Below are 25,032 nucleotides of genomic sequence, written 5' to 3' on the forward strand. Positions count from 1 at the left end.
GGCCCCGCCCCCCCCTCCCCCCCCCCCGGGCCCCTCTGACCCCCCCAAAGTCAGGAGACCCCAAAGGTGAGAGGGGGCGGGGCCAAAGGGGCGGGGCCTAAACGGGTGGGGCTAAAAAAGAGGAGGGGCTAAAATGGGTGGGGTTTTAAAGGGGAAGGGCTAGAAGGGGCGGGGGTTTTAAATGGGTGGGGTTTGAGGGGGAGGGGGCTTAAATGGGTGGGGGGGTCTGAGGGGAGGGACTTAAAGGAAGGGATTGGGTGGGCGGGGCCTAAGGGGGTGGGGCTCAAAAGAGGGAGGGGCATTGAAGGGGGAGGGGCTGAAAGGGGTGGAGCTTGGAGGGGTGGGGCTAAAAGGGGAGGGGCTTAAATTAGGAAGGGCGCTTAGGGGGAGGGGCTTAAGGGGGAGGAGCTTGAAGGGTTGGGCTTGAATGGGTGTGGCTTAAGCAGGACCAAAGTGGGAGGGGCTTAAAGGGGGCGGGGCTAACATGGAAGGTGCTGTGCCAGGTGTGCCCAGGTGTGCCCAGGTGTGTTCAGCACCATTTTTCGGCACCAGCCTCGCTTGAGGCCTGCGAGGAGAACTTTTCCCACATTTTTCTCACATTTTTTCCCCATTTTTCCGTGGTTTTTATCCCATTTTTTTCGCCCCACATCCCTGGATGACAGCCAGGATGCTTTTCCCACGGTTTTCCCCAATTTTTCCCATTTTTGCCCCCCATTTTCCCCCATTTCCCCCCCCATTTTCCACATCTTTTCCATAATTTTCCCCAATTTTTCTCCCCATTTTCCTCTCCATTTTTCCCCATTTTCCCCAATTTTTCCCATTTTTTCCCCATTTCCCCCCCATTATTTTCCTATTTTGTCCCCATTTCCCCCGTTTTTTTTCTCCTTTTTTCTCAGATTTTTCCGATTTTCCCCCCATTTTTCTCAATTTTTCTCAATTTTTCCCCAATTTTTCCCCAATTTTTCCCCCATTTTTCCCTATTTTTCCCCATTTCCCCCCCATTTTTAGGCCACATCTGAGGACTAAGAGGAGAACATCTTTTCCATATTTTATCCACATTTTTATCCATAATTTCCCCAAAATTCCTCATTTTTTTCCCCACTCCCAGAAGTCCCAAAAATCTCATTTTCCCCCTCATTTTTTCCCAATTTTTCCCCATTTTCCCCCCATTTTTTTCCCCATTTCCCAGGCCATGTCCAGGGATCACAAGGAGGACATTTTTCCTGTATTTTATCCACATTTTATCCCTATTTCCCCCAAATTTCCCCATTTTTCTCCCATTTTTTTCCCCACTCCCAAAAATCCCAAAAATCTCATTTTTTTCCCTAATTTTTTCCCAATTTTTCCCATTTTCAGGCCATGTCCAGGAACTACAAGCAGGACATTTTCCCCACGTTTTTCTTCACATTTCCCCCAAATTTTCCCATTTTCCCCCCATTATTTTCCCCACTCCCAAAACTCCCAAAAATCTCATTTTCCCCTCATTTTTTTCCCAATTTTCCCCATTTTCCCCCCATTTTTTTCCCCATTTCCCAGGCCATGTCCGGGGACTACGAGGAGGACATTTTTTCCTGTATTTTAATCCACATTTTATCCCTATTTCCCCCAAATTTCCCCATTTTTCTCCCATTTTTTCCCCACTCCCAAAAATCCCAAAAATCTCATTTTTTCCCTCATTTTTTCCCATTTTTTCCCATTTCCCCCCCATTTTTTCCCATTTTCAGGCCATGTCCGGGGACTCTGAGCACGACATTTTTCCCGCGTTTTTCTTCACATTTCCCCCAAATTTCCCCATTTTCCCCCCATTTTTTCCACCACTCCAAGAAATCCCAAAAATCTCATTTTCCTCTCATTTTTTCCCAATTTTTCCCATTTTTTCCCCATTTTCAGGCCGTGTTTGGGGACGATGAGCAGGACGTTTTCCCTATATTTTATCCACATTTTATCCCTATTTCCCCCAAATTTCCCCATTTCCCCCCCATTTTTCCACCACTCCCAGAAATCCCAAAAAATCTCATTTTTCCCCTCATTTTTTTCCCAATTTTTCCCCATTTTCCCCCCCATTTTTTCCCCATTTCCCAGGCCATGTCCAGGGATCACAAGGAGGACATTTTTTCCTATATTTTATCCACATTTTATCCCTATTTCCCCATTTTCCCCCCATTTTTTCCCCACTCCCAGAAATCCCCAAAATCTCATTTTCCCCCTCATTTTTTCCCATTTTTTCCCCTTTTTTCCCCATTTTTTTTCCCCATTTTCAGGCCGTGTCCGAGGACTTTGAGCAGGACGTTTTTCCCGCGTTTTTCTTCACATTTGCCCCAAATTTCCCCATTTTCCCCCCATTTTGTTTCCACCACTCCAAGAAATCCCAAAAATCTCATTTTCCCCTCATTTTTTCCCAATTTTTCCCATTTTTCTCCCCATTTTCAGGCCATGTTTGGGGACGATGAGCAGGACGTTTTTCCTGTATTTTATCCACATTTTATCCCTATTTCCCCCAAATTTCCCCATTTTCCCCCCATTTTTTCCCACCACTCCCAGAAGTCCCAAAAAATCTCATTTTCCCCTCATTTTTTCCCATTTTTTTCCCATTTTTTTTCCCCATTCCCAGGCCATGTCCGGGGACTACGAGGAGGACGTTTTCCCTATATTTTATCCACATTTTATCCCTATTTCCCCCAAATTTCCCCATTTTCCCCCCATTTTCCCCCCATTTTCCCACCACTCCCAAAATCCCCCAAAATCTCATTTTTTCCCTCATTTTTTTCCTATTTTTTTCCCCTTTCCCAGGCCATGTCCAGGAACTACAAGCAGGACATTTTCCCCACGTTTTTCTTCACATTTCCCCCAAATTCCCCATTTTCCCCCCATTTTTTCCCCACTCCCAAAACTCCCAAAAATCTCATTTTCCCCTCATTTTTTCCCGATTTTTCCCGTTTTTTTCCCATTTTTTTCCCCTTTCCCAGGCCATGTCCGGGGACTACGAGGAGGACGTTTGCCGCAGCGCGCTGCGCCTGGTGCACGAGCTCTGCTTCGCCCCCCCGCGCCCCGCCCGCCCCACGCCCGCTGCCTCGAGTTCACCGACCTGCTGCGGCACCGCGGGCACCCGCGCCCCGCCGACGCAGGTACGGCACACCTGGGCACACCTGGGCACACCTGGGCACACCTGGGGCACAGCTGGGCACACCTGGGCACACCTGGGAACAGATACGGCACACCTGGGCACACCTGGGCACACCTGGGAACAGATACGGCACACCTGGGAACAGATACAGCACACCTGGGCACACCTGTGCACACCTGGGCACAGATACAGCACACCTGGGGCACAGATACAGCACACCTGGGCACACCTGGGCACACCTGGGTACAGACACAGCACACCTGGGCACACCTGGGCACACCTGGGCACACCTGGGCACACCTGGGTACAGACACAGCACACCTGGGCACACCTGGGCACACCTGGGCACACCTGGGCACACCTGGGTACAGACACAGCACACCTGGGCACACCTGGGCACACCTGGGCACAGACACAGCACACCTGGGCACACCTGGGCACACCTGGGCACAGACACAGCACACCTGGGCACACCTGGGCACACCTGGGTACACCTGGGCACACCTGGGTACACCTGGGAACAGATAGAGCACACCTGGGCCACACCTGGGTACACCTGGGCACACCTGGGCACAGACACAGCACACCTGGGCACACCTTGGGCACACCTGGGAAACAGATATAGAACACCTGGGCACACCTGGGCACACCTGGGCACACCTGGGCACACCTGGGCACAGATACAGCACACCTGGGCACACCTGGGCACACCTGGGCACAGCTGGGCACACCTGGGCACACCTGGGTACAGATACGGCACACCTGGGCACACCTGGGCACACCCCCTGCTGTGGCCCCCGGGCACCCGGTGGATTTATTTGGGTGGATTTTGGTGAATTCTGGGTGGATTTTTCTGGAATTTTTGTGTATTTTGGTTGGGTTTTTTGGTGAATTTTCATGATTTCTGAGTGGATTTTTTTTCTGGCTATCTTGTGAATTTTGGTGAATTTTGGGTTGATTTTTTGTGAATTTTGGTCAATTTTTGTGGTTTTTTTGTTGAATTTTCCTCCCCTGTCCCCCCGCAGAGGGTGTCGGTGTCGCTGCTCTCCGTCATCGTCACCTCCTGCGGCCTGGCCCTGCTGGGGGGTTTTGGGTGGATTTTGGTGAATTTTTTGTGAATTTTGTGCAGATTTTTGCAAATTTCGGTGAATTCTGGGTGGATTTTTGTGGATTTTGTGATGAATTTTGGGTTGATTTTGGTAAATTCTGGTGAATTTCCTCCCCTGTCCCCCCCAGAGGTGTCGGGTGTCCGCTGCTCTCCCGTCATCGTCACCTCCTGCGGCCTGGTGCTGCTGGGGGGGATTTGGGTGGATTTTGGTGAATTCTGGGTGGATTTTGGTGATTTCTGGGTGGATTTTTTCCAGGTTTTTTTGGTGAATTTTGGTCAATTTTGGGTTTTTTTGTTGAATTTCCTCCCCTGTCCCCCCCCCAGAGGTGTCGGTGTCGCTGCTCTCCGTCATCGTCACCTCCTGCGGCCTGGTGCTGCTGGGGGGTTTTGGGTGGATTTTGGTGATTTCTGGGTGGATTTTGGTGATTTCTGGGTGGATTTTTCCCGGGTTTTTTTGCGAATTTTGGGTTTTTTTTGGTTTGATTTTGGTGAATTTCGTTCCCTTTTTCCCCCCGCAGAGGTGTCGGTGTCGCTGCTCTCCGTCATCGTCACCTCCTGCGGCCTGGTGCTGCTGGGGGGGTTCTGGGTGGATTTTGGTGATTTCTGGGTGGATTTTTCTGGAATTTTTGTCTATTTTGGTTGGGGTTTTTTTGGTGAATTTTTTCCGGGTTTTTTTTTGTGAATTTTGTGTTTTTTTTGTTGAATTTCCTCCCCTGTCCCCCCCGCAGAGGGTGTCGGTGTCGCTGCTCTCCGTCATCGTCACCTTCTGCGGCCTGGCGCTGCTGGGGGGTTTTGGGTGGATTTTGGTGAATTCTGGGTGGATTTTGGTGAATTCTGGGTGGATTTTTCCCGGGTTTTTTTTGCGAATTTTGGGTTTTTTTGGTTTGATTTTTGGTGAATTTCCTCCCCTTTTTCCCCCGCAGAGGTGTCGGTGTCGCTGCTCTCTGTCATCGTCACCTCCTGCGGGCCTGGTGCTGCTGGGGGGGTTCTGGGTGGATTTCCTGTGAATTCTGGGCAGATTTTTCTGGAATTTTTGTGTATTTTGGTTGGGTTTTTTGGTGAATTTTGTGGTTTTTTTGGTTTGATTTTGGTGAATTTCCTCCCCTGTCCCCCCGCAGAGGTGTCGGTGTCGCTGCTCTCCGTCATCGTCACCTCCTGCGGCCTGGTGCTGCTGGGGGGATTTGGGTGGATTTTGGTGAATTCTGGGTGGATTTTGGTGAATTCTGGGTGGATTTTTCCCGGGTTTTTTGGTGAATTTTGGGTTGATTTTGGTCAATTTTGGGTCTGTCCCCAGCAGAGGTGTCGGTGTCGCTGCTCTCCGTCATCGTCACCTTCTGCGGCCTGGTGCTGCTGGGCGTGTCGCTCTTCGTCTCCTGGAAGCTCTGCTGGCTCCCCTGGCGCCACAAGGGGGGTCCCGGGGGGGTCCCCCCGAGGAAAGACCCCCCCCAGGGCGGGCTGGGGGGAGGGGCGCCGCCTTTCGGGGACCCCCTGCCCGACCGGGGGGACCCCCCCGAGCCCCCCCCCGAGCGCTGCTACCTGGACATGGGGCCCTGCCCCGAAATCGGGGCCGGGGGGGGGGTCCGGGCCTTGGCCCCGCCCCCTCCCCCCGGGCAGGGCCCGCCCCTCCCCCTCCCCCCCCCGGGACCCCCCCAGGGCCCCCCCCGAGTTTGGGGGGGGACGGCGGGGGGGGGGGGAGGGGCGGGGACCCTGCCCAGCGCCCCCTCGCAGCAGCTGGTGGGGGGGGATGGGCGGCAGGTAAGGGGGGCGAGGGGGGGGGTTGGGGGATTTGGGGGATTTGGGGGATTTGGGGGATTTGGGGGATTTGGGGGCGTTTGGGGGATTTGGGACATTTGGGGGATTTGGGACATTTGGGGGATTTGGGAGCGTTTGGGGGATTGGGGAGATTTGGGGGGATTTGGGGGATTCGGGGGATTTGGGGGCGTTTGGGGGATTTGGGACATTTGGGGGCGTTTGGGGGATTTGGGACATTTTGGGGGATTTGAGGACATTTGGGACATTTGGGGCATTTGGGGGATTTGGGGACATTTGGGGGATTTGGGAACGTTTGGGGGATTTGGGAGCGTTTGGGGGATTTGGGAGCGTTTGGGGGATTTGCGGACATTTGGGGGATTTGAGGACATTTGGGGGATTTGAGGACATTTGGGGGATTTGGGGGATTTGGGGGATTTGGGGACATTTGGGGGATTTGGGACATTTGGGACATTTGGGGGATTTGGGGGATTTGGGGACATTTGGGGGATTTGAGGACATTTGGGACATTTGGGGCATTTGGGGGATTTGGGGACATTTGGGGGATTTGGGAGCGTTTGGGGGATTTGGGGACATTTGGGGGATTTGGAGGATTTGGGGGATTTGGGGGATTTGAGGACATTTGGGGGGATTTGGGGACATTGGGGGACATTTAGGGACATTTGGGGGATTTGGGGACATTTGGGGGATTTGGGACATTTGGGGGCGTTTGGGGACGTTTGGGGACATTTGGGGACATTTGGTGGGGACAGGGAGAGGAGGAGGGGTGGGGAAAGGGGGGGTCTCAAACCCCAAATCACCCGAAATCCCCCCAATCCCTGACCCCAAAACCATCCCCAACCCCAAATCCATGACCCCAAAACCAACACTGACCCCAAATCCTCCCCAAATCCATGATCCCAAAACCATCCCCAACCCCAAATCCCCATCCCCAAATCCTCCAAATCCCCAAAACCCCAAACCCCAGAACCATCTCCAACCCCAAATCCTGAACCCCAAAATCTTCCCTAACCCCAAATCCCTCATCCCAAAACCTTTCCTAACCCCAAATCCTGAACCCCAATACCACCTCTAACCCCAAATCCCCCACCCCAAAACCATCCCCAACCCCAAATCCCCCAAAGCCCGACCCCAAAAGGGTCTCTAACCCCAAATCCCTCACCCCAAAACCATTTCTAGCCCCAAATCCTGAACCCCAAAACCATCTCTAACCCCAAATCCCCATCCCCAAATCCTCCAAATCCCCCAAACCCCGACCCCAAAAGGGTCTCTAACCCCAAATCCTGAACCCCAAAACCTTCCCTAACCCCCAATACCCAGCCCTGAAACCTTCTATAAACCCCAAATCTCCCAAATCCCCCATCCCAAAACCATCTCCCACCCCAAATCCTGAACCCCAAAACCATCTCTCACCCCAAATCCCCATCCCCAAAACCATCCCCCACCCCAAATCCCTCACCCCAAAAACCACCTCTAACCCCAAATCCTGAACCCCAAATCCTCCAAATCCCCCAAAACCTGAACCCCAAATCCCCAAACCCCGACCTCAAATGTGTGTCTACACCCCAAATTCCTCACCCCAAAACCATCCCCAACCCCAAATCCTGAACCCCAAATCCTCCAAATCCCCCAAATCCTGAACCCCAAATTCCCCAAATCCTGAACCCCAAATCCTCCAAATCCCCCAAATCCCCGACCCCACAAGGGTCTCTAAACCCAAATCCACCACCCCAAAACCATTTCTAGCCCCGATTCCTGAACCCCAAATCCTGAACCCCAAATCCCGAAACCCAAATCCCCCAAATCCCGAACCCCAAATCCCCCAAATCCCGAACCCCAAATCCCCCAAATCCTGAACCCCAAATCCCCCCAAATCCCCGACCCCAAAAGGGTCTCTAACCCCAAATCCTGAACCCCAAAATCTTTCCTAACCCCAAATCCCCATCCCCAAATCCTCCAAATCCCCCAAATCCCCGACCCCAAAAGGGTCTCTAACCCCAAATCCTGAACCCCAAAACCATTTCTTGCCCCAAATCCTGAACCCCAAATCCTCCAAATCCCCCAAATCCTGAACCCCAAATCCCCCAAATCCTGAACCCCAAATCCCCCAAATCCCGAACCCCAAATCCCCCAAATCCTGAAGCCCAAATCCCCCAAATCCCCCAAATCGCGGACCCCAGACCCCGCTAAGCCAGCCCTGTCCCCCCCCCAGCTCCTCGCTGCCGCCCGTCCCCCGAGGAGCCCCCGGCTCACCTGGGCCAGATCCAGCCCGAGCTCTACGGCCCCGCCGGTGACCCCGAGCCGGGCGGCGCCCGCGGTGGCCACGCCGGTGGCCCCGGTGGCCCCAATGCCCCAAATGTCCCATCCCAAAAGGGTCTGGAAGCCCAAAATCCCCGACCCCAAAGCCCCAACTCCAAAAGAGTCTCTAACCCCAAATCCCTCTTCCCAAATCCCCCAAATCTCCAAAATCCCAAACCCCAAAACCACCACTAGCCCCAAAGCCCTGACCCCAAAACCATCTCCCACCCCAAATCCTGAACCCCAAAACCTTTCCTAACCCCAAACCCTGAACCCCAAATCCCCCAAATCCCCAAATCCCCAACCCCAAAAGGGTCTCTAAACCCAAATCCCTCACCCCCAAAACCATTTCTAGCCCCAAATCCTGAAGCCCAAATCCTCCAAATCCCCCAAATCCCGAACCCCAAATCCCCCAAATCCTGAACCCCAAATCCCCCAAATCCCGAACCCCAAATCCCCCAAATCCTGAACCCCAAATCCCCCAAATCCCCGACCACAAATGGGTCTTTAACTCCAAATTCCAAACCCCAAAACCATTTCTAGCCCCAAATCCTGAACCCCAAATCCTCCAAATCCCCCAAATCCTGAACCCCAAATCCCCCAAATCCCCAAATCCCCAACCCCAAAAGGGTCTCTAAACCCAAATCCCTCACCCCAAAACCATTTCTAGCCCCAAATCCTGAAGCCCAAATCCTGAACCCCAAATCCCCCAAATCCTGAACCCCAAATCCTGAACCCCAAATCCCCCAAATCCTGAAGCCCAAATCCCCCAAATCCCGAACCCCAAATCCCCCAAATCGCGGACCCCAGACCCCGCTAAGCCAGCCCTGTCCCCCCGCCAGCTCCTCGCTGCCGCCCCGTCCCCGAGGAGCCCCCCGGCTCACCTGGGCCAGATCCAGCCCGAGCTCTACGGCCCCGCCGGTGACCCCGAGCCGGGCGGCGCCCGCGGTGGCCACGCCGGTGGCCCCGGTGGCCCCAATGCCCCAAATGTCCCATCCCAAAAGGGTCTGGAAGCCCAAAATCCCCGACCCCAAAGCCCCAACTCCAAAAGGGTCTCTAACCCCAAATCCCTCTTCCCAAATCCCCCAAATCTCCAAAATCCCAAACCCCAAAACCACCACTAGCCCCAAAGCCCTGACCCCAAAACCATCTCCCACCCCAAATCCTGAACCCCAAAACCTTTCCTAACCCCAAACCCTGAACCCCAAATCCCCCAAATCCCCAAATCCCCAACCCCAAAAGGGTCTCTAAACCCAAATCCACCACCCCAAAACCATTTCTAGCCCCAAATCCTGAACCCCAAATCCCCCAAATCCCCCAAATCCCAAACCCCAAATCCCCCAAATCCTGAACCCCAAATCCCCCAAATCCTGAACCCCAAATCCTCCAAATCCCCCAAATCCTGAACCCCAAATCCCCCAAATCCCCCAAATCCCGAACCCCAAATCCCCAAATCCTGAAACCCAAATCCCCCAAATCCCCCAAATCCTGAACCCCAAATCCCCCAAATCCCGAACCCCAAATCCCCCAAATCCCCGACCACAAATGGGTCTTTAACTCCAAATTCCAAACCCCAAAACCATTTCTAGCCCCAAATCCTGAACCCCAAAACCATCTCTAACCCCAAATCCTGAACCCCAAATCCCCCAAATCCTGAAGCCCAAATCCCCCAAATCCCCCAAATCGCGGACCCCAGACCCCGCTAAGCCAGCCCTGTCCCCCCCCAGCTCCTCGCTGCCGCCCCGTCCCCGAGGAGGCCCCCGGCTCACCTGGGCCAGATCCAGCCCGAGCTCTACGGCCCCGCCGGTGACCCCGAGCCGGGCGGCGCCCGCGGTGGCCACGCCGGTGGCCCCGGTGGCCCGGCGCCGTCGTGCGGCCGCCTCAACGTGTCCCTGCGCTACTCGTACGGCTCGCAGCAGCTCCTGGTGCGCGTCCTGCGCGCCCGGGACCTGCCGGCCAAGGACTCCAACGGCTTCTCGGACCCCTACGTGAAGATCTACCTGCTGCCCGACCGCAAGAAGAAGTTCCAGACCAAGGTGCTGCGGCGGACGCTGAACCCCGAGTGGGACGAGACCTTCAGCTTCGGGGTGCCCTTCGCCGAGCTGCCGGCGCGGCGCCTGCACTTCAGCGTCTACGACTTCGACCGCTTCTCGCGCCACGACCTCATCGGGCAGGTGGTGCTGGACAACCTGCTGGAGGCGGCCGAGGCGCGGCCCGAGGTGGCCATCTGGAGGGACATCCAGGAGGGGACGGGGGTGAGTGGGCGCTGGAATCGGGGGGGAACCCAAAAAAGATCCCAAAACTTCTAAAAGATCCCAGGAAAAAACCCCAAAAGGGTCACGGGACAGGTGAGGTGAGCAGGTAATCCTGGAGAACCTTCTGGAGATGGTCACCAGAGGGACATCCAGGAGGGGACGGGGGTGATGGACACTGGAATTGTGGGGAACCCCAAAAAGATCCCAAAACTTCTAAAAGATCCCAGAAAAAAACCCCAAAAGGTCATGGGCAAACGGTGCTGGAGAACCTTCTTGAGATGGTTGTTCAAGGTGGCCATCTGGAGGGACATCCAGGAGGGGACAGGGGTGATGGACACTGAAATCTTGAGGAACCCATGGGGAACTCCAGAAAGATCCCAAAACTCCTCAAAAAAGGGTCATGGGACAGGTGAGGTGAGCAGGTAGTCCTGGAGAACCTTCTAGAGGTGGCCATCTGGAGGGACATCCAGGAGGGGACAGGGGTGAGTGGGTGCTGGAATCGGGGGGAACCCCAAAAAGATCCCAAAACTCCTCAAAAAAGGGTCACGGGACAGGTGAGGTGAGCAGGTAGTCCTGGAGAACCTTCTAGAGGTGGCCATCTGGAGGGACATCCAGGAGGGGGACGGGGGTGAGTGGGTGCTGGAATCGGGGGGAACCCCAAAAAAGATCCCAAAACTCCTCAAAAAAGGGTCACGGGACAGGTGAGGTGAGCAGGTCATCCTGGAGAACCTTCTGGAGGTGGTCACCAGAGGGACATCCAGGAGGGAACAGGGGTGATGGACACTGGAATTGTGGGGAACCCCAAAAAGATCCCAAAACTTCTAAAAGATCCCAGAAAAAAACTCCAAAAAGTGTCACGGGACAGCTGAGGTGAGCAGGTAATCCTGGAGAACCTTCTGGAGATGGTCACCAGAGGGACATCCAGGAGGGGATGGAGGTGAGTGGGTGCTGGAATCGGGGGGAACCCCAGAAAGATCCCAAAACTCCTCAAAAAAGGGTCACGGGACAGGTGAGGTGAGCAGGTGGTGCTGGAGAACCTTCTAGAGGTGGCCATCTGGAGGGACATCCAGGAGGGGACGGGGGTGAGTGGGCGTTGGAATCGTGGGGAACCCCAAAAAGATCCCAAAACTCCTAAAAGATCCCAGAAAAAAAACCCCAAAAGGGTCACGGGACAGGTGAGGTGAGCAGGTAATCCTGGAGAACCTTCTGGAGATGGTAACCAAGGGGACATCCAGGAGGGGACGGGGGTGATGGGCACTGGAATTGTGGGGAACCCCAAAAAGATCCCAAAACTTCTAAAAGATCCCAGGAAAAAAACCCCAAAAGGGTCATGGGACAGGTGAGGTGAGCAGGTCATCCTGGAGAACCTTCTGGAGGTGGTCACCAGAGGGACATCCAGGAGGGGACGGGAGTGATGGACACTGGAATCTTGAGGAACCCATGGGGAACCTCAAAAGGATCCCAGAACTCCTAAAAGATCCCAGAAAAAAAACCCCAAAAGGGTCACGGGACAGGTGAGGTGAGCAGGTAATCCTGGAGAACCTTCTGGAGATGGTAACCAAGGGGACATCCAGGAGGGGACGGGGGTGATGGGCACTGGAATTGTGGGGAACCCCAAAAAGATCCCAAAACTTCTAAAAGATCCCAGGAAAAAAACCCAAAAGGTCATGGGCAAACGGTGCTGGAGAACCTTCTGGAGATGTTTCTTCAAGGTGGCCATCTGGAGGGACATCCAGGAGGGGACGGGGGTGAGTGGGTGCTGGAATCGGGGGGAACCCCAAAAAGATCCCAAAACTTCTAAAAGATCCCAGGAAAAAAACCCCAAAAGGGTCACGGGACAGGTGAGGTGAGCAGGTAATCCTGGAGAACCTTCTGGAGATGGTCATGAGAGGGACATCCCAGAGGGGATGGGGGTGAGTGGGCGTTGGAATCGGGGGGAACCCCAAAAAGATCCCAAAACTCCTAAAAGATCCCAGGAAAAAACCCCAAAAGGTCATGGGCAAACGGTGCTGGAGAACCTTCTGGAGATGGTTGTTCAAGGTGGCCATCTGGAGGGACATCCAGGAGGGGATGGAGGTGAGTGGGTGCTGGAATCAGGGGGAACCCCAAAAAGATCCCAAAACTCCTAAAAGATCCCAGGAAAAAACCCCAAAAGGTCATGGGCAAACGGTGCTGGAGAACCTTCTGGAGATGGTTGTTCAAGGTGTCCATCTGGAGGGACATCCAGGAGGGAACGGGGGTGATGGACACTGGAATCTTGAGGAACCCATGGGGAACTCCAGAAAGATCCCAAAACTCCTCAAAAAAGTGTCACGGGACAGGTGAGGTGAGCAGGTAGTCCTGGAGAACCTTCTAGAGGTGGCCATCTGGAGGGACATCCAGGAGGGGACAGGGGTGAGTGGGTGCTGGAATCGGGGGGAACCCCAAAAAGATCCCAAAACTCCTCAAAAAAGTGTCATGGGACAGGTGAGGTGAGCAGGTGGTGCTGGAGAACCTTCTGGAGATGGTAACCAAGGGGACATCCAGGAGGGGACGGGGGTGATGGACACTGGAATTGTGGGGAACCCCAAAAAGATCCCAAAACTTCTAAAAGATCCCAGAAAAAAAACCCAAAAGGTCATGGGCAAACGGTGCTGGAGAACCTTCTTGAGATGTTTCTTCAAGGTGGCCATCTGGAGGGACATCCAGGAGGGGACGGGGGTGAGTGGGCGTTGGAATTGTGGGGAACCCCAAAAAGATCCCAAAACTTCTAAAAGATCCCAGAAAAAAAACCCCAAAAGGGTCACTGGACAGGTGAGGTGAGCAGGTAATCCTGGAGAACCTTCTGGAGGTGGTCACCAGAGGGACATCCAGGAGGGGACGGGAGTGATGGACACTGGAATCTTGAGGAACCCATGGGGAACCTCAAAAGGATCCCAAAACTCCTAAAAGATCCCAGAAAAAACTCCAAAAAGTGTCACGGGACAGGTGAGGTGAGCAGGTAATCCTGGAGAACCTTCTGGAGATGGTAACCAAGGGGACATCCAGGAGGGGACAGGGGTGAGGGACACTGGAATTGTGGGGAACCCCAAAAAGATCCCAAAACTCCTTAAAGATCCCAGAAAAAAAACCCAAAAGTGTCACGGGACAGGTGAGGTGAGCAGGTAATCCTGGAGAACCTTCTGGAGATGGTGATCCAATGTGCCCACCTGGAGGGACAGCCAGGAGGTGCCTGTGGCACCTGTCCCTGTCCCCCTCACCTGTCCCTGATGCTCACCTGTCCCACACCTGTCTCACCTGTCCCACCTGTCTCACCTGTCCCACCTGTCTCACCTGTCCCTCACCTGTCCCACCTGTCTCACCTGTCCCTCACCTGTCTCACCTGTCTCACCTGTCTCACCTGTCTCACCTGTCCTTCACCTGTCTCACCTGTCCCTCACCTGTCTCACCTGTCTCACCTGTCTCACCTGTCTCACCTGTCCCTCACCTGTCTCACCTGTCCCTCACCTGTCTCACCTGTCTCACCTGTCCCTCACCTGTCTCACCTGTCCTTCACCTGTCTCACCTGTCCCTCACCTGTCTCACCTGTCTCACCTGTCCCTCACCTGTCTCACCTGTCCCTCACCTGTCTCACCTGTCTCACCTGTCCCTCACCTGTCTCACCTGTCCCTCACCTGTCTCACCTGTCTCACCTGTCTCACCTGTCCCTCACCTGTCTCACCTGTCCTTCACCTGTCCCTCACCTGTCTCACCTGTCCCTCACCTGTCTCACCTGTCTCACCTGTCCCTCACCTGTCTCACCTGTCTCACCTGTCTCACCTGTCCCTCACCTGTCTCACCTGTCCTTCACCTGTCCCTCACCTGTCTCACCTGTCTCACCTGTCCCTCACCTGTCTCACCTGTCTCACCTGTCCCTCACCTGTCTCACCTGTCCCTCACCTGTCTCACCTGTCTCACCTGTCCCTCACCTGTCTCACCTGTCCCTCACCTGTCCCTCACCTGTCTCACCTGTCTCACCTGTCCCACCTGTCTCACCTGTCTCACCTGTCTCACCTGTCTCACCTGTCCCACCTGTCCCTCACCTGTCTCACCTGTCTCACCTGTCTCACCTGTCCCTCACCTGTCTCACCTGTCTCACCTGTCTCACCTGTCCCACCTGTCCCTCACCTGCAGGAGAAGGCCGACCTGGGCGAGGTGAATTTCTCCCTCTGTTACCTGCCCACGGCCGGGCGCCTCACGGTCACCGTCATCCGCGCCTCCAACCTGCGCGCCATGGACCTCACCGGCTACTCAGGTGTGTCACAGGTGGGGACAGGTGTGTCACGGGTGTGCTCAGGTGTGTCATGGGTGTGTCACAGGGGGGATATGGGGCCGTGGACCTCACCGGTTACTCAGGTGTGTCACAGGTGGGGACAGGTGTGTCACGGGTGTGCTCAGGTGTGTCACGGGTGTGTCACAGGTGTGTCACAGGTGTGCTGAGGTGTGTCACGGGGGGATAGGTGTGTCACAGGTGTGTCACAGGTGTGCTGAGGTGTTTCACGGGGGGACAGGTGTGGGACAGGTGTGTCACAGGTGTGTCACAGGTGTGTCACAGGTGTGCTGAGGTGTGTCACGGGGGGACAGGTGTGGGACAGGTGTGTCACAGGTGTGTCACAGGTGTGCTGAGGTGTGTCACGGGGGGATAGGTGTGTCACAGGTGTGTCACAGGTGTGTCACAGGTGTGCTGAGGTGTGTCACGGGGGGTAGGTGTGTCACAGGTGTGTCACAGGTGTGTCACAGGTGTGCTGAGGTGTGTCACGGGGGGATAGGTGTGGGACAGGTGTGTCACAGGTGTGTCACAGGTGTGTCACAGGTGTGCTGAGGTGTGTCACGGGGGGATAGGTGTGCCACAGGTGTGTCACAGGTGTGTCACAGGTGTGCTGAGGTGTTTCACGGGGGGATAGGTGTGGGACAGGTGTGCTCAGGTGGGGACAGGTGTTATTTGATCTATGGGGTGTTACAGCTGCTGTGGGTTATTATGGGGTCTGTGGGGTCTGTGGGGTGTTCCAGGTTCTGTGGGGTCTGTGGGGTCTGTGGGGTCAGTGGGGTCTGTGGGGTTTATGGGGTCTGTGGGGTCTATGGGGTCTATGGGGTGTTCCAGGTTCTCTGGGGTCTGTGGGGTCTATGGGGTCTATGGGGTCTATGGGGTCTGTGGGGTCTGTGGGGTCTGTGGGGTGTTCCAGGTTCTGTGGGTTCTGTGGGGTCTGTGGGGTCTATGGGGTCTATGGGGTCTCTGGGGTCTATGGGTTCTATGGCATCTGTGGGTCTCTGGGGTCTGTGGGGTCTGTGGGGTCTCTGGGGTCTGTGGGGTCTATGGGGTCTGTGGGGTTTATGGGGTCTGTGGGGTCAGTGGGGTCTGTGGGGTGTTCCAGGTTCTGTGGGGTCTCTGGGGTCTGTGGGGTCAGTGGGGTCTGTGGGGTCTGTGGGGTGTTCCAGGTTCTGTGGGGTCTATGGGGTCTATGGGGTCTCTGGGGTCTATGGGTTCTATGGCATCTGTGGGTCTCTGGGGTCTGTGGGGTCTGTGGGGTCTGTGGGGTCTCTGGGGTCTGTGGGGTCTATGGGGTCTGTGGGGTTTATGGGGTCTGTGGGGTCAGTGGGGTCTGTGGGGTGTTCCAGGTTCTGTGGGGTCTCTGGGGTCTGTGGGGTCAGTGGGGTCTATGGGGTCTGTGGGGTGTTCCAGGTTCTGTGGGTTCTGTGGGGTCTGTGGGGTCTATGGGGTCTCTGGGGTCTATGGGTTCTATGGCATCTGTGGGTCTCTGGGGTCTGTGGGGTCTGTGGGGTCTCTGGGGTCTATGGGGTCTATGGGGTCTGTGGGGTCTATGGGGTCTATGGGGTCTGTGGGGTCTGTGGGGTGTTCCAGGTTCTGTGGGTTCTGTGGGGTCTGTGGGTTCTATGGGGTCTATGGGGTCTGTGGGGTTCCATTGGTTCTTATGGGGTGTTTTGGGGCTTCTATGGGGCGCTATGGGGTTCCATAGGTTTTTATGGGCTATTATGGGATGTTTTGGGGTCCCATGGGGCTCTGTGGGTCACTATGGGGTGTTCTGGGGTTCTATGGGGTCAGTGGGGTCCCATGGGGTTCCATTGGTTATTATGGGGTGTTTTGAGGTTCCATGGGGTCCTATGGACTATTATGGGGCACTTTGGGGTCCCATGGGGTTCTGTGGGTCATTATGGGATGTTTTGGGGTTCTATGGGGCGCTCTGGGGTTCCATGGGGTTCTGTGGGTTATTATGGGGTGTTTTGGGGTGCCATGGGTTATTATGGGGTGTTTTGGGGTGCTCTGGGTTATTACGGGGCACTTTGGGGTCTGTGGGGTTCCATTGGTCATTATGGGGTGTTTTGGGGTTCTATGGGGCGCCCTGGGGTTCTATGGGGCTCTGTGGGTCATTATGGGATGTTTTGGGGTTCTATGGGGCGCCCTGGGGTTCCATGGGGTTCTGTGGGTCATTATGGGGTGTTTTGGGGTTCTATGTGGTCAATGGTGTTCCATGGGGCTCTGTGGGTCATTATGGGGTGTTTTGGGGTTCTATGGATTATTATGGGGTGTTTTGGGGTGCTATGGGTTATTATGAGGTGTTTTGGGGCTCTGTGGGTCATTATGGGGTGTTTTGGGGTGCCATGGGGCGCCCTGGGGTTCCACGGGGTCTCTGGGGCCCGCAGACCCCTACGTGAAGGCCTCGCTGATGGCCGAGGGCCGGCGGCTGAAGAAGCGCAAGACGTCCATCAAGAAGAACACGCTGAACCCCAACTACAACGAGGCGCTGGTCTTCGACGTCCCCCACGAGAGCGTGCACCACGTCAGCCTCACCATCGCCGTCGTCGACTACGACTGGTGCGCGCTGGGAGCACCGGGAGGGGCCTGCAGGGGTTGTGGGGTGATTTTGGGGTGATTTTGGGGGGTTTTGGGGCATCTGGGGTCATCCCGGAGCAATGGGACGCTGCTTGGTTGATATCCACCATGACAACGTCAACCTTGGCACAGTGGTTGGGTCCAACTGGTTTGTACTGGGAGGGTTTTAGGGGGTCCTGGGGGATCCTGAAGAGGTTTTGGGTGGATTTAGAGGGGGTTTGGGGGGATTTTGGGGATTTTGTGGGAATTTTGGAAGTTTTGGGGTGTTTGGGGTCATCCCGGAGCAATGGGGCGCTCCTTGGTTGACGTCCTCCATGAGAGCGTCAACTTGGTCTCCATAGTTGGGTCCAACTGGTTTGTACTGGGAGGATTTTAGGAGGTCCTGGGGGGTCCTGAAGAGGTTTTGGGTGGATTTAGAGGGGGTTTGGGGGGATTTGGGGGATTTTGTGGGAATTTTGGAGGTTTTGGGGTGTTTTGGGGTCATCCCGGAGCAATGGGACGCTCTTTGGTTGACGTCCTCCATGAGAACGTCAACCTTGGCCCAGTGGTTGGGTCCAACTGGTTTGTACTGGGAGGGTTTTAGGGGGTCCTGGGGGGTCCTGAAGAGGTTTTGGGTGGATTTAGAGGCTTTTTTGGGGGGATTCTGTGGGAATTTTGGAGTTTTTTGGGGTGTTTGGGGTCATCCCAGAGCAATGGTTGACGTTGGTTGGCGTCCAACATGAAAGCGTCAACCTCATCGCCATCATCGGCTTCAACTGGTTTGTACTGGGAGGGCTCCGGGATGGAGTTTGGGGGGTCTTTGGGGGTCTCTTGGGGTCTTTGAGGGGATTTTGGGGGCGTTGGGACAATTTGGGTGGGTTTTGGGGTGTTTGGGGTCATCCCGGAGGAATGGGACTCTCCTTGGTTGACGTTCTCCATGAGAGCGTCAACCTGGTCATCAGCGTTCGGTCCAACTGGTTTGTACTGGGAGGTACTGGGGGGATCTTTGGAGGGAAATTTGGGGTCTTTGAGGGTATTTAAAGGGGTTTTGGGGTGTTTTGGGGGGTTTTGGGGTGTTTGGGGTCATCCCGGAGCAATGGGGCGCTCCTTGGTTGACGTCCAACATGAGAACGTCAACCTCGGCCCAGTGGTTGGGTCCAACTGGTTTGTACTGGGAGGATTTTAGGAGGTCCTGGGAGGTTCTGAAGAGGTTTTGGGTGGATTTAGAGGCTTTTTTGGGGGGATTCTGTGGGAATTTTGGAGTTTTTGGGGTGTTTGGGGTCATCCCAGAGCGATGGTTGACGTTGGTTGGCGTCCAACATGAAAGCGTCAACCTCATCGCCATCATCGGCTTCAACTGGTTTGTACTGGGAGGGCTCCGGGATGGAGTTTGGGGGGTCTTTGGGGGTCTCTTGGGGTCTTTGAGGGGATTTTGGGGAGTTTTGGGGTGTTTGGGGTCATCCCGGAGGAATGGGGCGCTCCTTGGTTGACGTTCTCCATGAGAGTGTCAACCTGGTCATCAGCGTTCGGTCCAACTGGTTTGTACTGGTTTGTACTGGGGGGATCTTTGGAGGGAAATTTGGGGTCTTTGAGGGTATTTAAAGGGGTTTTGGGGTGTTTTGGGGGGTTTGGGGGCGTTTGGGGTCATCCCGGAGCAATGGGACGCTCCTTGGTTGACGTCCAACATGAGAGCATCAACCTTGGCCCAGTGGTTGGGTCCAACTGGTTTGTACTGGGAGGGTTTTAGAGGGTCCTGGGGGGTCCTGAAGAGGTTTTGGGTGGATTTAGAGGGGGTTTGGGGGGATTTGGGGGATTTTGTGGGAATTTTGGAGGTTTTGGGGTGTTTGGGGTCATCCCGGAGCAATGGGGCGCTCCTTGGTTGACGTCCTCCATGAGAGCATCAACCTTGGCCCAGTGGTTGGGTCCAACTGGTTTGTACTGGGAGGGTTTTAGAGGGTCCTGGGGGGTCCTGAAGAGGTTTTGGGGTGATTTTGGCGTCGTTTTGGGGGATTTTGGGGTCTTTTTGGGGGATTTTGGGGTCCCTCCAAACTCGGGGATTTTTTTGGGGTATTTAGAGGGGAATTTTGGGGTCTCCCCGGGTTTTTTTGGGTCCCCCTGAACCCCCCTCCCCGCAAAAATCAGCCATGAGGAGGTGATGGGGCTGTTCTGGGTGGGCTGGATTTGGGGTCGTTTTGGGGCATTTTGGGGTCGCTTTGTGGCATTTTGGGGTCCTGCAGAACGGGGGATTTTTGGGGTATTTTGGGGAGGATTTTGGGGTTTTTTTGGGGTCCCCCTGACCCCCGTGACCGCCCCCGGTAGCATCGGGCACAACGAGGTAATTGGGCTGTGCCAGGTGGGCAACGACAACAACGGGGCCGGATTTGGGGTCGTTTTGGTGGATTTTGGGGTGCTGCAGAACGGGGGATTTTTGGGGTATTTTGGGGAGGATTTGGGGGTTTTTTTGGGGTCCCCCTGACCCCTGTGACCCCCCCCCGGTAGCATCGGGCACAACGAGGTGATCGGGCTGTGCCGCGTGGGCAGGGAAACCAACAGGGCCGGATTTGAGGATGTTTTGGGGGATTTTGGGGTGTTTTGGGGGATTTTGCGGTCATTTTGGCGGTTTTGGGGTCCCTCCAAACTCGGCGTTTTTTGGGGTATTTGGGGGGAATTTTCGGGGTCTCCCCAGGTTTTTTTGGGGATGCCTGTCATCGTTTTGGTGTCCCCTGACCGCCCCAAAATCCGGCACAAGGGGGTGATGGGGCTGTTTGCATGGGTCGGATTTGGGGCCATTTTGGGGTTTTTTGGAGTCCCTCCAAACTAGGTATTTTTGGGGGGGATTTTGGGGTTTTTTTGGGGTCCCCCTGACCCCCGTGACCCCCCCGGCAGCATTGGGCACAACGAGGTGATCAGGCTGTGCCAGGTGGTCAACGACAACAACGGGGCCGGATTTGGGGTCGTTTTGGGGCATTTTGGGGTCCTGCAGAACGGGGGATTTTGGGGGTATTTTGGGGAGGATTTGGGTTTTTTTTTGGGGTCCCCCTGACCCCCCGTGACCCCCCCGGCAGCATTGGGCACAACGAGGTGATCGGGCTCTGCCGTGTGGGCAACAACAACAACGGGGCCGGATTTGGGGTCGTTTTGGTGGATTTTGGGGTCCTGCAGAACGGGGGATTTTGGGGGTATTTTGGGGGGGATTTGGGGTTTTTTTTGGGGTCCCCCTGACCCCCGTGACCCCCCCCGGTAGCATCGGGCACAACGAGGTGATCGGGCTGTGCCGCGTGGGCAGCGACGCCGACGGCCCCGGCCGCGAGCACTGGGCGCAGATGTTGGCGAACCCCCGCAAACCCATCGAGCACTGGCACACCCTGGTGGAGGTCTGACCCCCCCCCGTGGCATCCCTGGGGACCCCAAAACCCCCCCGGGACCCCCCAAAACCCCCCGGGACCCCCCAAAATCCCCCGGGACCCCCTAAACACCCCCCCGGGATCCCCCAGAACCCCCCGGATCCCATAGGGGCACCCCAAAACCCCCTGACCCCACAGGGACCCCCAGATCCCATAAGGACCCCCCTGACCCCACAGGGACCCCCAGAATCCATAGGGACCCCCCCTGACCCCATAGGGACCCTTGGGGAACTCCTGACCCCATAAGGACCCCCAAATCCCATAGGGACTCATAAAGACCCCTTGACCCCATAGGGACCTCTCTGACCCCATAGGGACCCCCAAATCCCATAGGGGACCCCCTGACCTCATAGGGGACCCCCAGATCCCATAAGGACCCCTTGACCCCATAGAGACTCCTCTGACCCCAGAGGGGACCCCCCTGACCCCATAGGGACTCCTCTGACCCCATAGGGCACCCCCCAGATCCCATAGTGGACCCCAGATCCCATAGGGACCCCCTGACCTCATAGGGGACCCCCAGATCCCATAGGGACCCCCTTGATCCCATAGGGAACCCCCAATCCCATAAGGACCCCCCTGACCCCAGAGGGGACCCCCCTTGACCCCATAGGGGCCCCCTGACCCCATAGGGACCCCCAGATCCCATAAAGACCCCCCTGACCCCATAGGGACTCCTCTGACCCCATAGGGCACCCCCAGATCCCATAGGGGACCCCCAGATCCCATAAAGACGCCCCTGACTCCATAGGGACTCCTCTGACCCCATAAGGATTCTCCTGACCCCATAGGGGACCCCCTGACCCCATAAGGACCCCCAGATCCCATAGGGGACCCCCAGATCCCATAAAGACCCCCCCTGACCCCATAGGGATTCTCCTGACCCCATAGGGACCCCCCTGACCCCATAGGGCACCCCCAGATCCCATAGGGGACCCCCCTGGAACCCAAAGGGGGATCTCGGGATCCCTGACGGCGTCCGTCTGTCTGTCCTGTCCCCCTGTCCCTCTGTCCCCGTGTCCATCCCTGTGGCCTCGTCCCTGTCCCCGTGTCTGTCCGTCTGTCCCCGTGTCCGTCTGTCCCGTGTCCTGTCCTGTCCCCGTGTCCATCCCTGTGTCCCCGTGTCCGTCTGTCTGTCCCTGTCCCTCTGTGCCCCTGTCCCCGTGTCTGTCTATCCGTCTGTCCGTCCCTGTCCCTCTGTCTATCCCTGTCCCCCTGTCCCCGTCCCCGTGTCCGTCTGTCTGTCCGTCCCCGTGTCCGTCTGTCCCCGTGTCCATCCCTGCCCCCGTGTCCGTGTGTCCGTCTGTCCCCGTGTCCCTCTGTCCCGTGTCCGTCTGTCCCCGTGTCCCCATGTCCGTGTGTCCGTCTGTCCGTCTGTCCGGTGTCTGTGTGTCCGTCTGTCCCCGTGTCCATCCCGTGTCCGTGTGTCCGTGTGTCTGTCTGTCCGTGTGTCCGTGTGTCCCTGTGTCCATCTGTCCATCCCTGTCCCTCTGTCTGTCCCTGTGTCCATCCCGTGTCCGTCCGTCCCCGTGTCCATCCCGTGTCCGTGTGTCTGTGTGTCCGTGTGTCCGTGTGTCCCCGTGTCCATCCCTGTCCGTGTGTCCATGTGTCCGTGTGTCCGTCCGTCCCCAGGAGAAGGCTCTGACCAAGGCGGCCCCGCGGGACAAAGCGGCCCTGGGAGAGCCCCTGGGCCCGCCCTGAGCGGTGAGAGCCAAACTGGGAGCACTGGGAGCCAAACTGGGAGCACTGGGAGGGACTGGGAGGGAACTGGGAGCACTGGGAGGGACCGGGAGCCAAACTGGGAACACTGGGAGGGACCGGGAGCCAAACTGGGAGCACTGGGAGGGAACTGGGAGCCAAACTGGGAGCACTGGGAGGGACTGGGAGCACTGGGAGCCAAACTGGGAGCACTGGGAGCACTGGGAGGGACTGGGAGGGAACTGGGAGCCAAACTGGGAGCACTGGGCGGGAACTGGGAGCCAAACTGGGAACACTGGGAGGGAACTGGGAGCCAAACTGGGAGCACTGGGAGGGACTGGGAGGGAACTGGGAGGGAACTGGGAGGAAACTGGGAGCACTGGGAGGGACTGGGAGGGAACTGGGAGCCAAACTGGGAGTTCCCATTTTCATACTGGTCTATACTGGGATGAAACTGGGCCATACTGGGAACTCCCATTCACATACTGGTCCATACTGGGAGTTCCCATTTCCGTACCGCTCCATACTGGTCCGTACTCTCCTATACTGGTCCGTACTGGGAATTCCATTTTCCGAACTGTCCCGTACTGGTCCTGACTGGGAATTCCAGTTTCTGTACTGGTCCGTACTGGGAATTCCAGTTTCCATACTGGTCCATACCAGTCCATACTGTCCTGTACTGGTCTGTACTGGTCCGTACTGGGAGTTCCAGTTTCCGAACTGGTCCATACTGGGAATTCCAGTTTTCATACTGGTCCGTGCTGGTCCATACTGACCCGTATTGGTCCATACTGGGAATTCCCATTTCCATACTGTCCTGTACTGGTCCGTACTGGTCCGTACTGGTCTGTACTGGTCCATACTGGGAATTCCCATTTCCGTACTGGTCCATACTGGGAATTCCCATTTCCATACTGCTCCGTACTGGTCCATACTGGGAATTCCCATTTCCATACTGGTCCATACTGGTCCGTACTGGGAATTCCAGTTTCCGTACTGGTCCATACTGGGAATTCCCATTTCCATACTGTCCTGTACTGGTCCGTACTGGTCGTACTGGTCTGTACTGGTCCATACTGGGAATTCCCATTTCCGTACTGGTCCATACTGGGAATTCCCATTTCCATACTGCTCCGTACTGGTCCATACTGGGAATTCCCATTTCCATACTGGTCCATACTGGTCCGTACTGGGAATTCCAGTTTCCGTACTGGTCCATACTGGGAATTCCCATTTCCATACTGGTCCATACTGGTCCATACTGGGAATTCCAGTTTCCGAACTGGTCCATACTGGGAATTCCCATTTCCATACTGGTCCATACTGGTCCATACTGACCCATACTGGTCCATACTGGGAATTCCCATTTCCATACTGGTCCATACTGGTCTGTACTGGGAATTTCAGTTTCCGTACTGGTCCATACTGGGAATTCCCATTTCCATACTCGTCCGAACTGGTCCATACTGGGAATTCCCATTTCTGTACTGGTCCGTACTGGGAATTCCCATTTCCATACTGGTCCGTACTGGTCCATACTGGTCCATACTGACCCATACTGGGAATTCCAGTTTCCGTACTGGTCCATACTGGGAATTCCCATTTCTGAACTGGTCCAAACTGGTCTGTACTGGGAATTCCAGTTTCTGAACTGGTCCGTTCTGGTCCATACTGGGAATTCCCATTTCCATACTGCTCCATACTGTCCCGTACTGGTCCATACTGGGAATTCCAGTTTCCAAACAGGTCCGTACTGGGAATTCCCATTTCCATACTGGTCTGTACTGGGAATTCCCATTTCTGTACTGGTCCGTACTGGTCCATACTGGAATTCCAGTTTTCATACTGGTCCGTACTGGTCCGTACTGGGAATTCCCATTTCCATACCGGTCCATACTGGTCTGAACTGGTCCATACTGGGAATTCCCATTTCTGTACTGGTCCGTACTGGTCCATACTGGAATTCCAGTTTCCGAACTGGTCCGTACTGGTCCATACTGGGAATTCCATTTCCATACCGGTCCATACTGGGAATTCCCATTTCCATACTGGTCCATACTGGGAATTCCAGTTTCCATACTGGTCCGTACTGGGAATTCCCATTTCCATACTGGTCCATACTGGGAATTCCAGTTTCCGAACTGGTCCGTACTGGGAATTCCCATTTCCATACCGGTCCATACTGGGAATTCCCGTTTCCATACGGTCCATACTGGTCCGAACTGGTCCATACTGGGAATTCCCCGTTTCCATACCGGTCCATACTGGTCCGAACTGGTCCATACTGGGATCCCCTCCGCAGGGCCGGCGCCGTCGGGGCCGCGGGGCCCGAAGCCATGGGGGCCCCCCCGGCCCCCCCCCGGGCCCCCCCCGGGCCCCCCAAGACACGGGGGGCCCCGCCCCCCCCCACTGTGAACCCCCAAACCCGGGGGGGGTGGGGGGGGGGAGGGGAACCCCCCCCCCAAAAAAAAAAATGGGGCTCCCCCCCCACCCCTCCCCCACCCCTCCCCCACCCCCGTGTCAGTTCG

At 55.9% G+C, this 25,032-nt stretch overlaps 1 protein-coding gene across 1 annotated transcript; it reads left to right on the forward strand.

Moving 5' to 3' along the window:
* LOC128803044 (synaptotagmin-3-like) lies at positions 1-25,032 on the forward strand. The gene is given in 12 exon segments (XM_053969614.1): positions 1-66; positions 2,967-3,051; positions 3,054-3,125; positions 5,530-5,987; positions 8,215-8,376; positions 9,143-9,305; positions 10,008-10,555; positions 14,708-14,828; positions 17,234-17,405; positions 20,647-20,776; positions 22,439-22,510; positions 24,807-25,032. Coding segments are annotated over 10 exon segments (1,977 nt in total). The 5' UTR covers positions 1-66; positions 2,967-2,969; the 3' UTR covers positions 22,508-22,510; positions 24,807-25,032.

The sequence above is a fragment of the Vidua macroura genome, unplaced genomic scaffold (assembly GCF_024509145.1).
Source record: "Vidua macroura isolate BioBank_ID:100142 unplaced genomic scaffold, ASM2450914v1 whyUn_scaffold_272, whole genome shotgun sequence".
NCBI lineage: Eukaryota > Metazoa > Chordata > Aves > Passeriformes > Viduidae > Vidua > Vidua macroura.